Below are 15,641 nucleotides of genomic sequence, written 5' to 3'. Positions count from 1 at the left end.
ATCTCCCTACGTTTGTGTTTCAAGTAGTTTTTAAAGTCTTTCCACATAGGTGGTCTCTTCTCAATCGCTGCTACTTGAAATGCGTCATTCACAATCAAACCTACAAAACAGTTTATATGAGTACTAAGAACATTTTCAATTTGTTCAACTAAGGTATTTTTCAAAGATATACCTTTTGCTAAGAGATCATGGATGATTACTTGTAATTACTGAACTTGAGAGACAACCGATTTGCTATCTATCATTTTAAAGTCCAGGAACCTTGCAATAAAGAATTTCTTAATTTCCGCATCCTCTGTCTTATATTTTTATTCTAGTGCCCCCCACAATTCTTTCGATGTCTTAGTTCCCCTGTAAACATTGTATAGTTCGTCTTGGAGTCCACTCAAGATATAATTCCTGCAAAGAAAGTCTAAGTGCTTCCAAGCCTCTACAATCATGAAATGCTCTTTGTCTGAGATTCCCTCGGGCACCTCAGGAGCATCCTCACTAGTGAACCTTTGAAGGCATATAATGGTGAGGTAAAAGAACATCTTTTGCAGCCATCGCTTAAAGTCAATGCCCACAAATTTTTTGGGCTTCTCCACAGGTGCCATTGGTTGTGGAGCATTTGCTCGACTTGTTGAGGCAATACTAGTTGCCTCCACAGTCATAGCCGCATCTTGCATTTGACTTTCGTTAGTCATTTTTTTTGTCATCACAAGACAATAAAATATAGTATTTTCAAAATACTATTTATAAAGTTAAGCAACTTTAAACTTTTCTTCTTGTTTCTAGTTAACGATGAAGTTTTTATGACTTCCTATAGTCAACCGAATGATCTTTAACTTGTGATGAAGATTTTATGTCTTCAAATCACTAGTTAAGTTCAAACGGAATAGAAAACTTAAAGTTTTAATCTCCAAAAATAAGCAATACTGATTCTGCAAGGGTTATTCCTTAAGATTGTTATTTTATGGTGCTTTCGGGTACAAGAATCCATATTTAGGCACAACAACTTCAACACTGGTTCAAGTTTAAAACAAGAACACTATCAAGTACAAAAACACCCTCAACACAAGATCAAAATGATCTTTCTAAGAAGCGTGTTTTATTTTTTTAGAAATTAAGATGAAACAAAAATATAAAGCCAAGTCCCTCGACTTCACAGAGTGTCCTTAAGGAATAATTCCCCTCACTGTACCCGAGGTTTTGGAATCTTCCTCTCAGGATAAAATGGCTTTCAATCTAACTATAGTGGTACTTCAAATAATTGGATTCGTCGAACTCACTCAACGGTTTGATTGATCACAAAGAATATTTTGAAGGCAAGAAGAGTTTTTATTCCAGAAAATTTTTCATTCATAAACCTGTGGATAAATACAGGTTTATATAGCCATCAAGTGCCCCTTCCCAAAGGTGGAAATGGTTCATTTGAAAAGGTGTATCCTTTGGAAGAGTCATGTCTGTTCATTCAAAACATTGTGTTTTTTTCTGAACAGACACAACTATCTGAATAGTCACTCATTTTTCAAAATAATATGTCTTTTCCTCAAAGGTTGTGTCCCTCCATTTTCCATTCACACTTTTTTCATACATATTGAACCCAACAAATGATACCTACAGTCAAGCTAGAAGTTAAATTTTACTCATATCTCTTTTATCTCTAGTCAACCAGGCTTATGCTATGATCATAAGTGATGAAAATTAGAAAATGGTGTCATAATCAACTAATCACTTAGGTGTTATTCTTGGTATAACAGACGTGTTGGTTATGTACTTAAGAAATGGAGTGCAAAAGGGCAAGAAACATTATATTCTCAATGTTATATGTGATCACGGTAAGATGGCATGTCATATGATAGGAGATTGTTATAAATTGGTTGGTTATCCCCCAGGCCATCCTAACTATGGTGAGAAGAGGTCTAGAGAAGGGGACCTTTTATAGAGAAGAGAAGACTAAGCAAATCAGAACTAGTTTTGGGATGTACAACAACAACAATAACTCATACAACAGTGCTTACAATATGAATGCCATATCTGAGGAATGGAATCCTACTCGGAGGGGGCTAGCCTATTCTCTTAAGAATCAAGTGTCACAACATGCTTCAAACCAGACTCAACTGACAAAAAATGTCTCCAACGATGATATTAATTCTCAGGGTCAAGAATATTTGAATAATTCAGGAAGATCACATGCTCAATTTATGATGCCTCCTATGTTATCTCAGGATCAGTATAAGCAAATATGCAGAATACTAGAGCAAAACCAAATAAATTTAGGAGCATCATTACGAGAAAATGCTGTAAACATGTCAGGTAATGTTTGTGCCTTATTAGTGTCCACTAAAACTCAAGAGTGGATCATTGATACAGGTGTTACTAACCATATGATTTCAGACTTAGAGTTAATCAATCATGAGACATTGGTTAAGTCTGATAATCCTAGAAAAGTCATGCTACGTAATGGCGATGTCACAATGGTTACACACATTGGTTATATAAATATCTATGATAATAAAGTGCTATACAGTGTGTTCCACATACCACAATTCAAGTTTAATCTTTTATCTGTATTTGAGACTACTAAACAGTTGAATTGTTTTGATACTTTTTATCATAATTTTTGTATTTTTCAGGATCTCTTCAATGGTAAAGTGAAGGATATTGGTAGAGAAAAGCATGGATTATATTTCCAACTCAGAAATAAGTTGTCAAATGTTACCAATATTGGCTTTATCAACCGCAATAAGAGTGTAGTTAGCTTAGCATCTCAAAATACTAGTAGTATTAATCTAGGCATATGAGACTTGGTCATGTACCTAATAGTGTCTTGTCTAGATTGTTTCCTCAATATAAAAAGATAATAGTTGATACGATACATTAGTGTACTGTATGTCTTTATGCTAGGCAAACATGATTAGCTTTTCCTATGAGTACTTCTACTACTTCTTTTGCTTTTGAATTAATGCACATGGACCTCTAGGGACCATACAAAGTTGATATTATTGATGGCCAAAAGTTATTTCTAACAATAGTAGATGTCTACACTAGACATACTTGATTTTTCCTGCTCAAACTAAAATCAGATGTCTTCATGGCTCTTAACTATTTTGTTGCATATGTGCAAAATCAGTTTAAGACTTATGTAAATACCATTAGAACGGACAATGGCACATAGTTTATAAATTTCCAATGTGCAGACTTACTTAATAAACTAGGCGTTGTACATCAAAAGTCTTGTCCATATACCCCTCAACAAAATGGTATTGATGAGAGAAAACACAGACATATCCTAGAAGTCGCTAGAGTTATTAGATTCCAAGGTCATAGACTTTTGAAATATTGAGGATATTATGTAAAGGCTGTAGTCTATATCATTAATAGACTTCCCTCAAGTGTGTTAAATGGTATTTCACCTTTTGAAAAGTTGCATGGTAAGAAACCATCTCTGGATCACTTAAGAGTTATAGGTTGCCTGTATCATGCAAAAATCTTACATGAGACTGATAAACTCATGTCGAGGTTCAGAAAAGCCATACTCATGGGTTATTCTGAGACTAAAAAAGGATACATACAATATGTTGATACTAACAAAGTGTTTTTTTCATAGGGATGTTTCATTTAGGAAAGACATCTTTCCCTTTAAAAATAACAAAGATCTTGCACCTATGTTTCCATCTCTATCTCAAGTGATACTAGAAGACCAGCCTATTGGAAATCAACCTAGAACAATTTCACATAGTGAGGACACTACCACTGCTATAATTCCAATCAGCATTCCAACTTAAAGGAAGTCCACAAGGCGCAGACATCTTCCAACTTGGATGAAAGACTTTGTGTCACTCAATGTGCACAATGTGCCTTATGCACTATCTAACTATCTATCATATGAGTTTATTTCTCCTAAATATCAAGCTTACTTAGCTTTTTTTCTACTAATGTGGAACCTACCTCTTATGCAGAAGCTATAAAAGATCCAAGGTGGATAGAGGTTATGCAATTAGAGATATTTGCACTAGAAAACAATTATACTTGGCAGGTAGCACCTCTACCATAGGTTAAGAGACCTATTGGGTGAATATGGATATATAAAATCAAATAAAAGGCATCAGAAGAGGTTGAAAGATTCAAAGCAAGGCTGGTGGCTAAGGGTTATAGACAGACAAAAGGAGTGGACTATCAAGAGACCTTCAATCCTGTTATAAAAAATGGGAAATCTAAGAACTGTTTTATCTGTTGCTGCATCAAGAAGGTGGTTTGTTCATCAGATTGATGTATATAATGTATTTCTACAGGGTAACCTACATAATGAAATATATATGGAGTTTCCACAGGGTTTTAAGAGACAGAGGGAGAGTAAGCAAGTATGCAGACTCTTAAAATCACTTTATAGCTTAAAGAAAGCACCTAGACAATAGAATGCCAAACTTGTTGAAGCTCTTACGAATTGTGGGTTCAGATAAAGCCAATATGATCACTCTTTATTCTTTAAAACTACTCAAGCTGGTATAGTTGTGGTTTTGGTATATGTTGATGATATTTTAGTCATAGGTGACAACCTAAATGACATCATTAAGACTAAGAATGCACTGCATAAAGCTTTCAAGACAAAATACTTGGGAGAATTGAAGTACTTTCTAGGAATTGAGTTTGCTAGATCAGATAATCGAATCCTTATGTATCAAAGAAAGTATGCATTAGAACTCATTTCAGAAATAAGTCTAAGTGCTGCTAAACTAGCAGCCACTCTTGTGGACACAACTACCAAGTTTACAATCAAAGAATATGATGATCACTTCAGAAGTACATCAAAAACTCAAGATGATCAACTTACTGATAAAGGCTCATATCAAAGGTTAATTGGTAAACTACTCTATCTAACTATAACTAGACCTGATATCTTATATAGTGTGCAAACCTTGAGTCAGTACATTGCAGCAACCAAAATAGTCTTATCTAGATACATTTTTAAGAGTTATCAGATACATCAAGGGAAGTCTAGGTTAAGGTGTTGTACTTTCAAGTAAAACACAAGATATATTAACTGCTTATTGTGATGTTGACTGGACTGTATGCAGTGTTTCAAGAAAGTCAATCACAGGATTCAACATCAAAATGGGTGAACCATTAGTCTCTTGGAAGTCCAAGAAACAACCTACAGTGTCAAGGAGCTCAGCAGAAGCTAAGTACACGAGCTTAGCTTCTACAGTAGCAAAACTAACTTGGTTGATTGGCTTGATCAAGGATCCTGGGGTGCAACGACAACTACCTATTAATGTGTTTTATGACAACCAAACAGCAACACAAATGGCAGCCAACCCTATCTATCATGAAAGGATTAAACATATAAAGATAGACTGCCTTTTTCTAAGGGAAAAGATTCAACATGGGCTGATCAAGACTACATTTATTCCTACCACTGAGCAATTAGCAGATGTTTTGACCAAGAGCTTCAATTGGGTTCAACATGAATATCTCATAACATAAACCACATAAATCCATTCCGTAGTGAAAGTAATTACTTAAAATCCCAGTTGCCTTTCTCTCTCCCAAAGTTGAGAAATATACTTATACATTAGGTCGTCCCTCATACATTGCTGGAATGTATGAGAAAACCGATTAGCCTATATTTATGAAAAGAGAAACTGATACTATCTTTCTCTTCTTTAATTAATGTCATTAATTACCTATCATTATGTGGTGTATGATTAAATATAGTAACTAAAATTCAAATTCAAAAAAATTCTAAAACATCACAATAAATTTTCTTCTTTGTTGAATTATGTTCTCGAAAAAAAGGGCCATCAACTGCTTTCTTAAATTCTCAAAAATATCAATATGAATATCCCCATATTATTGCGTCATTCGGGTATTTGGGAGTCAAAAATTATTTATCAATCCTACGAAAGCGACACAATTATTGTTTTAGAAAGTATAACCTTCTTGAAATTGATTGCTATAATCGCGATGAAATTGAATATTGATGAAATTCGTAAAAATATTAAAGTAAAATACATTGTTGAAGATAATTCTTCTCCAATTATCATAAGGAATGACAATGGAGTGAGGGTTAACATAAAGTTGAAGAAACAATTTTTGGAATTTGTCATTACGGTATTTCATGCCTTGAAAAAATAAAACTAGATTCAAATTAAGAGAGAAAAAATATCAGCAAACTGATATGTATTAAAGATAACTTATACAATAGTTGCACATGTATGTGGACACATTATACATTTAAAAAATAATTTGCAGTAATTAATAATATCATACTATACATTTAAGTATTAACATTAAACATGTATACTTCTGTATCCTTATCAGAAGGCATAATGTAACCTGAGGCTTTGAGCTAAAAGTGACAAAAGATTTTGAAAATAAGGTGTAGGTGACTCAAGTTTTAATAATTGAGTGGAGGTGATAATTACTTTATTATGGATTAAGAAAGTTTAAAAAATTTCAAAATAACCCATAAGTTTTTAAATTTTCACTTTGATCCAAATGTTAGTTGATATAACGAGAAACGGAGGAAAAAATACGTGTTTCTCTCTCTTCTCATCCGTTGTTGTTTTCTCTCTTTTCACAATTTTTATTGTTCATTACTGTTGCTGCTTTATTTATCATCTTCTGCTTCATTATCATCATCTTATACTTTATTATCCTTTTCATAATCTTCTTGTTGACCATTGTTGTTGTTGTTACCGCAACTGCTGCTCTTTGAACAATTTTTTAGGTCAAATTTTATGTTGTACATCACTTTCAACTTTGGCATTTACTTGATAGGAGACTTTGGTAAGTCAAATTATGCGTTTTAGTTGAATTTGTCATCTTGGTAACTGCTAGTGTGTTGTTTTTTCTACAATATCTAGCACGCGAATATGAATGCAACATAAGAGCCATCTGTTTAAATAGATCCATTATCTGTTGCACCAAATAGATATTTTATTATAATATAAAACTCATAGGTTGGATTCATGTTTATGGTTCTATAGTGCCCGTAACATGAATCGAACAAATGGGTATTCTGTTGCGACAATTTAGTAATCTGTTCCAACAGACAATTAATTTGTTGCACCAGATTAGTAATCTGTTCCAACATACAAGTAATCTGTTGCAACATATTATAATTTTGTTGCAGCAGATGAGTAATCTATTTCGAACAATACAATACAATTCCTGTTACAAACCCAACAGATAACCCGTATGTTGATCTCTTGCTATTGATACTGGATTCAAATTATTCCTTAATCATAGACATGTTTTTTGAGAAGAAGAAATAGACTGAATGAAAATTAAATAAGAATTAAAACATCAAAGTGGATCAAACATAAATTTTTTATTAAACAAAAAAAATAAAATACATAGGTAAAAGGAAAAACTAATCTAATTATTATTATTATTATTATTATTATTATTATTATATTGTCAGCCGGCCAATCTTCAACCGGCAACAACAGCTCCCTCCTTATCCTTCGAATCTCCCGTAGCATCCTTACTCTGACGCCGGCCAACTCCCACTGTAGGTCATGAACCTGCGTCTGCAGTTCCCGCATGACGTCTCGTAAAATAGTGACATCCCACATTAGATCAGTCATATCTAGAATACGAATAAATTGATAAAAAATGCAAAAATAAAAGTAAAGAAAAGAATCTGAAAGTAATACAATGTATATTTACACAAAAACCAAGAAAAAAACTTACCAGAGACAGGAAAAAATAATCAAGTCCTTGAAGAGAAAGTAGTTGAAGGTGTAATATGAAAGACAAAAATAAGAAATAAATAGAGTATAGTAGAATGAATGAGTTAGGAGGGAACTATTTATATAGGATTGAATTTAAATGAGTTAGACAAAAAGACACGACGGTTCACCTCTATTTACTAAGTACATTCAAACTGGTGACTTTTTTATTACTGTGGAAAGTTATTACTTAATTAGTTCTTTTCAGTAACCATTTTTATTCAGTTATGGCAACAGATTATATATCTGTTGCATCAGAAAATTCATCTGTGACAATAGATATACCATTTGTTGCAACAAATTGACAATTTGTTGCATCAGATAATATATCTGTTGCAAGATATAGCTTTTTTAATAATCATCATATCTTTATCTTTAATCCAAATTGGTGACTTTTTTATCATATAAATTAAAAAATAGATTCAAAAACAAAAATATCGAAAAGTCACTACTTGTTGCTCATTTAAACATCAATTATTCAAATTTATGTTTAGTCCCTCTTTTTTGTATTAGTTAAACTTGGCACACCCATTAAGATAAATATTTATCAGTGGTATATTTTACCAAATTAGATTTATTAATTATGCTTTAAAAATATATAAATCGACAATCTGTTGCATCAAAAAGGCGCGACTGTTCACCTCCATTTATTAATTACATTCCAACTGGTGACTTTTTTATTACCGTGAAAAATTATGACTTAATTACTTCTTTTCAGTAATCGTTTTTATTGAGTTGTGGCAACAGATTATATATCTGTTGCATCAGATAACCCATCTGTGACAACAGATATACCATTTGTTGCAACAAATCGACAATCTGTTGCACCAGATAATATATCTGTTGCAACATTTATCTTTTTTAATAATCATCATATCTATATATTTTAATCCAAATTTGGTGACTTTTTTATTATATAAATTAAAAAAAAACAGATTTAAAAACAAAAATGTCAAAAAGTTCTACTTGTCGCCTATTCCCTCCGTTTCGTATTTGAAAACCCATTAAGAAAAATATTTATTAGGGGTCTATTTTATCAAATTAGCTTTATTAATTATGCTTTGAAAATATATAAATTTGAATATATAAATCGACAATCTATTGCATCAAAAAGGCGCGACTGTTCACCTCCATTTATTAATTACATTCAAGCTGGTGACTTTGATTACTGGGAAAAGTTATGACTTAATTGAATCAAGTTGCTGACTGACTTTGATTATTGTGATAAGTCTTATTAGTATTAATTAGTTCTTTTCAGTAACCATTTTTATTGAGTGGTGGCAACAGAATATATATCTGTTGCATAAGATAACTCATTTGTGACAACAAATAATCTATTTGTTGCAATAAATCGATAATATATTGCATCAGATAATCTATTTGTTGGACATATAAGCAATATATTGCATCAGATAATCTATTTGTTGGACATATAAGCTATCTTTTTCTATAATCATCATATCTTTAATTCAAATTTGGTGACCTTTTTATTATATGAATTAAAAAAACAGATTTAAAAATAAATATGTCGAAAAGTCACGATCAGTTGTTAAAATTAAATAAACGTTCTTTTACAGTTATAAATTGTGTTTATCATTTATTTCCTTATTTTCCGAATCGGTTTTCATATGAAATAATTGAAAAGTCATGACTAAAGACTTTTCACCTTCTCAATAATAATAACCTTTTTTTATTAATAATCGTCCTTTGCAACATATGATCCATCTGTCGCAACAGATTAACCATCTGTTGTAACATATGGTTCATCCGTTGCCAGAAATGCTCAATCCCTACCTCCAACCGTCAACTTTTTGAAAATAATAAATAGACAGAATGAAAATCAAATATTAAATAAGAATTAAAAATCCAAAGTCGACTAAGATTTTTGAATCCCTTGAGTAGATCCGATATAAAAAAAAGGAAAATGCATACGCTAAAAGAAAAAGCATAACCTATTTATTATTATTACTATTACTATTATTATAAGTATTACTATTACTACTTTCATTGTCTGAAGGACAATTTTCATCCGACAGCAGCAGGACCCTCCCCAGCCTTGCTCTAAAGTCGGCCAAATCCCTCTGGAGTTCATCATACTGCCTTCGAAGTTTTCGAAAGTAGTCGATATAAATCTTCTTGTACGAATCTGGATCAGTCATATATGGAAGTGTAGTAGTAGAATGAACGAGTAAGGAGGGACCTATTTATAAAGGAAGGGGTTAGTCAAAAAGCCACGATTGTTTATCCCTTAATTAAATAAAACTGACGACTTTTTGAATTTGTAAATTAAAACGATGGATCTAAATAAACATTGTATCTTTATTGTATTTAGGAAAGAAAAGAAAGTTGTTTTAAAATAAATCTAATAGATGAGTAATCTGTTGCAAAATACATTCTATCTGTTAGATAATTTACTAAATATTGAAACCGTTGCAACAGATGCATATATCTGTTTGATTTTGCGAACAGATAAGTCATATGTTGTAACAGATTGATCATATGTTGTAATAGATGTCTATAACTGTTTGATAATTTTAACAGGTTAGTGATCGGGAGTTAAGCCATAGATGGGCTAGGAAGAAACAGGTTAGTGATCATATGTCCTTTGGAATAATTTCTAGGAACTTATAAGGTTTCCTTTTGTAAGATGTAATATGCAATCCTTCTTCAGAGGTTTTCCTCTGTCATGGGCGTCACAATCAACTTCTTAGCTCAAGGAAAGAGAGTAGCAAAGTAACAATAAGTAAAATCATTAACTCTAAAGGACTTATCGAAACAAAAAGCTCCATTTGTAAGAAAAAAATTAAAAAGAATGGTCGACAAAAAACAGGCCTCCGGTTTTGAACAAATCTAGCTAGTGGTTTCAGTAATTAAATCTCAAATGCTAATTAACCAACAGTTTACGCATACCTCCATTGAAATGAGAAATTTACAATAATAACCCTAACACTAATCAACTATTCCTTTGTTATGAATTCGGTCATGGGCTTTGGACTTGGGCCTGAGGTGAAGTTACAGCCCAACAAAAGAGTGGATTTTCTTTGGGATCCAGGTTAGGCAAACACCTTAAATGGGAGCAGTTCCCTACTGAAGAGATTATGCAAATTATGTTGAAGTTTTGACTTAGTCTATATCCTCTCATCTCCCCTTCAATGGTCTATTATCTCATCTCCTTCTAATTACCTTCTCCCTCTGTTACTCGTAGATTTTCCATTAGTGTTTGTCCATTGTTACTTTGTCAATCGAATTCTTATTTGTATTCAGATTTGAAAGTATAATATATATATTAGAGTTGTGTGAAATGAGGTTGTTACATTGGTGCTTTCTTCAATCATACTCCTATTGCAGTGATGGTCCTCGATAATTTTAGCGGCGTTGACCCAAATGGGTGGATTCGTCGTGCCGCGCAGTATTTTGCCAACCTCGACTTCCCCGAGAAGGACTGGCTACCTCTTGCTCCCTTCTATCTCGATGGTGCTGCTTATGATTGGTTCTAATGGTTGTATCGCAACAAGCAATTTTTTGATTGGAAGCATTTCACTGAGAAATTGAGAATTCATTTTCGAAATAGCTCTAACATGAGGCATAACCATGTCGACATTTCCCTTCATTTGCTACAGAAGTTCGATGAGAGTTACTTTTCTATGCTCAGCAAACTTGACAATGTGCACCGCGCACTATCGGCTTGCTCCAGCTAGCCACTACAAATATTGGACTTTCAGGTGTGAACTCGTCTTGCAAAGATGAGGAGGATTCCGACTTGTCTAAGCCTGTCAAATATTCTCCTGCCTCTACAGATCTAGTTACCGAAATTGACGAGTCAGTAAAGGGCTTTTCCGCAAAACATGAGGGCCAGGTGTTTGATAATTTGTCTCAACGAATTGAGCATATATTTCCAAAGTTATCCCTTAAGGATGATAATTTCGGGAATATGGATCGGGTTGTCAACAAACATCAAGAGTCAGAGATTGAATATTGTGGGAAATTAGATTTTAATATTGGAACCTGTGAACTTGCTTTGATGATGGAGAATGAAAAAGGCAATGTCACAACATACCACGATGAAGAAAACTCCAACACTTATATGGGGCAGGTATTTGCTAATTTTTATTATGGACCTGAGTACTCTTTGGTTGAACATGAAGTGTTTGAATCACTATGGAAAGAAGTCCTCTCTTAATTTTTGTTAGTATCTTCATGCCTGATCATATATCTATACACCTTTCCTTTGATCCCGGTGAACCTATTTCTCCACCTATTTTGTTCGAATGTGGGCTTCGGCAATTTGGTATACGTTGTAGATATGCAGGAATTCCACTAATTTGGAAACAAAAGTTGCCAACATATGGAGGATAGACTATGTAGCTAGTGTGTTTGACCAAATTGCTTATCCAACTGCTGGTATATTAAATATCTTCCCTAGCTACTTGTCTAAGGATGAAGTGGGCTGGAATATTGGTTCTTTCTCTGTTATGCTCTATTATTTTGTCCAGAACCATCTAGTTGTGCAGTACTTTAATGGTGCAACTTTATTGGATAGTTCAGTTGTTCATTTGAACCAACTTGGCTCGGGAATGTTCCAGGAGATGCTTGAACTGTTCTTAGTTGGATTAGAGTTACCATTTGATCTTTGCTCTAATTTACTTACTATATTCCTTAGAGTTATAAGAAATTCTGTGTATTGTGTTGCTTTGGGCGATTTGGATCATGATAAGTTAATTATGTCAACCTTGTGGAATTCTTGCAATTGGATTGATACGGGACAGGAGCGTAATCTTTCTGGTATCTTGTTGTCTAAATCGAGAGATCTTGGTAGTGAGGAGAAAATAAAGGTGGTGTTCAAGGCATTTGTTGCACGATACTCAGAACGGATGCAACATATTTTGGTCAACAAAGATGATGGGCTCTTGTTTGCTATGTTTGGTGTAGTTCGTATATCAAGGCGAACTTCGTCATATCTTATTTTGGGTCTCAGTCCTTCTCTTGATTTTGATATGTTTGTGAGGTTTCCTGGATTCATTCATGTTATGCTTTCAGCATATGCTCCTCTACTTGTGCATGTCAATGAATTTAAGGTGATTTGTTGTTGCTTTTGGCCACACAAATATGGGTTGGAAAAGGCAATCACTATCATGAAGATGTTTAACACACTACTCACTGGTTCTGGCAATTATTCAAGGAAGTTGTAAGCTGTTTTTATATATCAATTGTGTTGTACGACGCTTGCAGCGTTTGGATCAAAAAGATTTCCAAACCAGCATCACTCATATGCTTTTACAACAGCAGGAACCGAGGAGTCCTATGGTTATTGCATGTTGCTACCTGGTGAACATCAAATCCAACTATGCACCATCAAACTTTGGTCACAATTTAACTTACTTTTTGTTGGATTCCTTGTCTTGAACCTTGAGGACAAGGTTCTTATTGAGGATGGGGGTGTTGTTATGAATTCGGTCATGTGCTTTGGACTTGGGCTTGAGGTGAAGTTACAACCCAACAAAAGAGTGGATCTTCTTTGGGATCTGGGTTAGGCAAACACCTTAAATGGGAGCAGTTCCCTACTGAAGAGATTATGCAAATTATGTTGAAGCTTCGGCTTAGTCTATATCCTCTCATCTCTCCTTCAATGGTCTATTATCTCATCTCCTTCTAATTGCCTTCTCCCTCTGTTACTCATAGATTTTCCATTAGTGTTTGTCCACTGTTACTTTGTCAATCGAATTCTTATTTGTATTCAGATTTGGAAGTATAATATATATATTAGAGTTGTGTGAAATTGAGGTTGTTACATCCTTCCTAAGCCCTTACTCCACTAATCAATTTGAATTAGCTAATGGCAAGTTTCAGTTCAAGCACAAGTCCAGGCCAGGAATCATTTCTCTAGCAGATGTTGAATACTGACCAAATAACCAAGTTAAGATAACCTAGTCACAAGGTAATAGCAAGCAAAAGAATTAATCACCAAATCAAAGTGAAACTATGACAGAAAGAAAGTCATTTAAGAGGAATTATAAAAACAAAAGCAGGTATACTACTTTAGCATACTTCTCACACTATATAATGTCATGAAGTTGCAGAAGTCATAAACTTTAAACACATCGGTAAACATACATGTTATTTCCCAGAGCAGTGTAATATTCAGAAAGCATAAAAAATTGATTCACTGCTGAATCGAGGTGAAATACTGATCTGAGGATGAACGTTTTTGCAACCTTGCACAACTTAGATTTCATTTCCCAAGGTTAAGTTTAGCATCCTACCACAACTCATGAACAATATATCTCAAGACTCCGCCACAAAAATAAAATCTAATCATATTCTTATATGATATGGCAACTAAGGTTGAGGATCCAACATATGCTAAAACGTAATAGTGAAGGTTTAAAAAATAATGATAATACGTTTAGAATAATCTGGCAGCACTAAAATATAGCATTGACAAAATGAGCTTAAGTTGAGGCATTTAAATGAGAGCAATATTTGATTCTGTTCCCGGAAAATAATACTTCATGTGCTAAGTGGTACACTGCTACTCCATATGAATACAAAGAAATTCATGTTGCAAGCAGGTTTGTCTTGAGCAATTTGTTCCATTGAGAAATTGCTAGCTATGTTGTCTATTTTAAGACAAATTTCATCTAGTTGATGCAACAAAATTATGAATTGTTATGGTTATGTAGTAGGTAAGAGTATCAACACCAAAAGAAACTCAATCTCCACCCCTCAACCCAAGATCCAACTATACAGACCAATAACCTCAGTTTAAATACAACAGCTTCAGCTCGACAATTCATTTTCCCAGAAACTTTAAGTCATACAGAAAATTCATCAAATGAAAGGGTTGTTAAGTCAATGATACTACTAATATTGAGGTGCCATTTCCTCCATATATAAAATGTAGGCAATGCATTGTAACAGTTTTTGGTAGTCAATCCTTTTAATACTTCCTAAATACCTATACACAGCACAATTAAGTAGAAGAAACAAAAAGGACATGGAAAATGGAACTTCTTAATACACAAATGTCACAAGAAACGTATCAGAGACACAATATAGCCAATCAAAACAAGTATAGGTTCAACCTTCAATTGTGAGCAAATAACACGTCAATGTAATTGCAAGATGTTTGATTGAAGAAAACAAAGTGCAAATTCCATTAACCAGATTCCAGAAGGCCAGTAGAACCAACAGTTACGACATTGCTTCCGCTAAACTCTACAATAAAATTTGAAAACTAACCCTAACTTTCCAACAACGAACAGAAAAACAGTAACAATCTTCCACTTCCTAAGCCCTTTCACCACGAATTCTCCTAGCAAGTTGAATATCCTTAGGCATAATCGTGACCCTCTTAGCGTGAATGGCACATAGATTAGTATCTTCAAACACTCCAACAAGGTATGCCTCAGCAGCCTCTTGCAGAGCAGCCACAGCACTGCTCTGGAACCTCAGATCCGTCTTGAAATCCTGAGCGATCTCCCTCACCAGTCTCTGAAAGGGCAACTTCCTGATCAACAACTCAGTCGACTTCTGATACTTCCTGATTTCTCTAAGAGCCACAGTTCCTGGTCGGAAACGGTGAGGCTTTTTCACTCCTCCAGTCGCCGGAGCAGATTTTCTGGCAGCCTTTGTAGCTAGTTGCTTCCTTGGTGCCTTCCCGCCAGTAGATTTGCGAGCAGTTTGCTTAGTACGTGCCAATTTTAATGTATATTGAGAATGCTGAAGATGTGAAACAATGGTGATTTTTGAGAAATGGGTAATGAGGATTTTATATAGAGATTGAGAGTGAATATAGGCCGTTGATTGAGATTTTGGTTTAACGGTAAAGATTGGAGAAGAGAGATTGCTAGATAGCGATCCGCGTACTAGCGAAGTAACAAATGGGCATCTGCCACGTGTATATAAAACCTAATGTCTCTT

The 15,641-nt window shown here is 34.1% G+C and overlaps 1 protein-coding gene across 1 annotated transcript; it reads right to left on the bottom strand.

Moving 5' to 3' along the window:
* Positions 1-14,774: 14,774 nt before the first annotated feature.
* LOC124889306 (histone H3.2-like) lies at positions 14,775-15,413 on the bottom strand (the record flags this gene model as incomplete). The annotated part of the gene is given in 1 exon segment (XM_047400775.1): positions 14,775-15,413. A coding segment is annotated over 1 exon segment (405 nt), but the record flags the coding sequence as incomplete, so codon positions are not given.
* Between the last annotated feature and the right edge of the window lie 228 nt (positions 15,414-15,641).

This window comes from Capsicum annuum, chromosome 12 (genome assembly GCF_002878395.1).
Source record: "Capsicum annuum cultivar UCD-10X-F1 chromosome 12, UCD10Xv1.1, whole genome shotgun sequence".
Taxonomy (NCBI): domain Eukaryota; kingdom Viridiplantae; phylum Streptophyta; class Magnoliopsida; order Solanales; family Solanaceae; genus Capsicum; species Capsicum annuum.
Note: the sequence above shows the minus strand (reverse complement) of the source record. Positions and strands in the feature narration are given on the sequence as shown.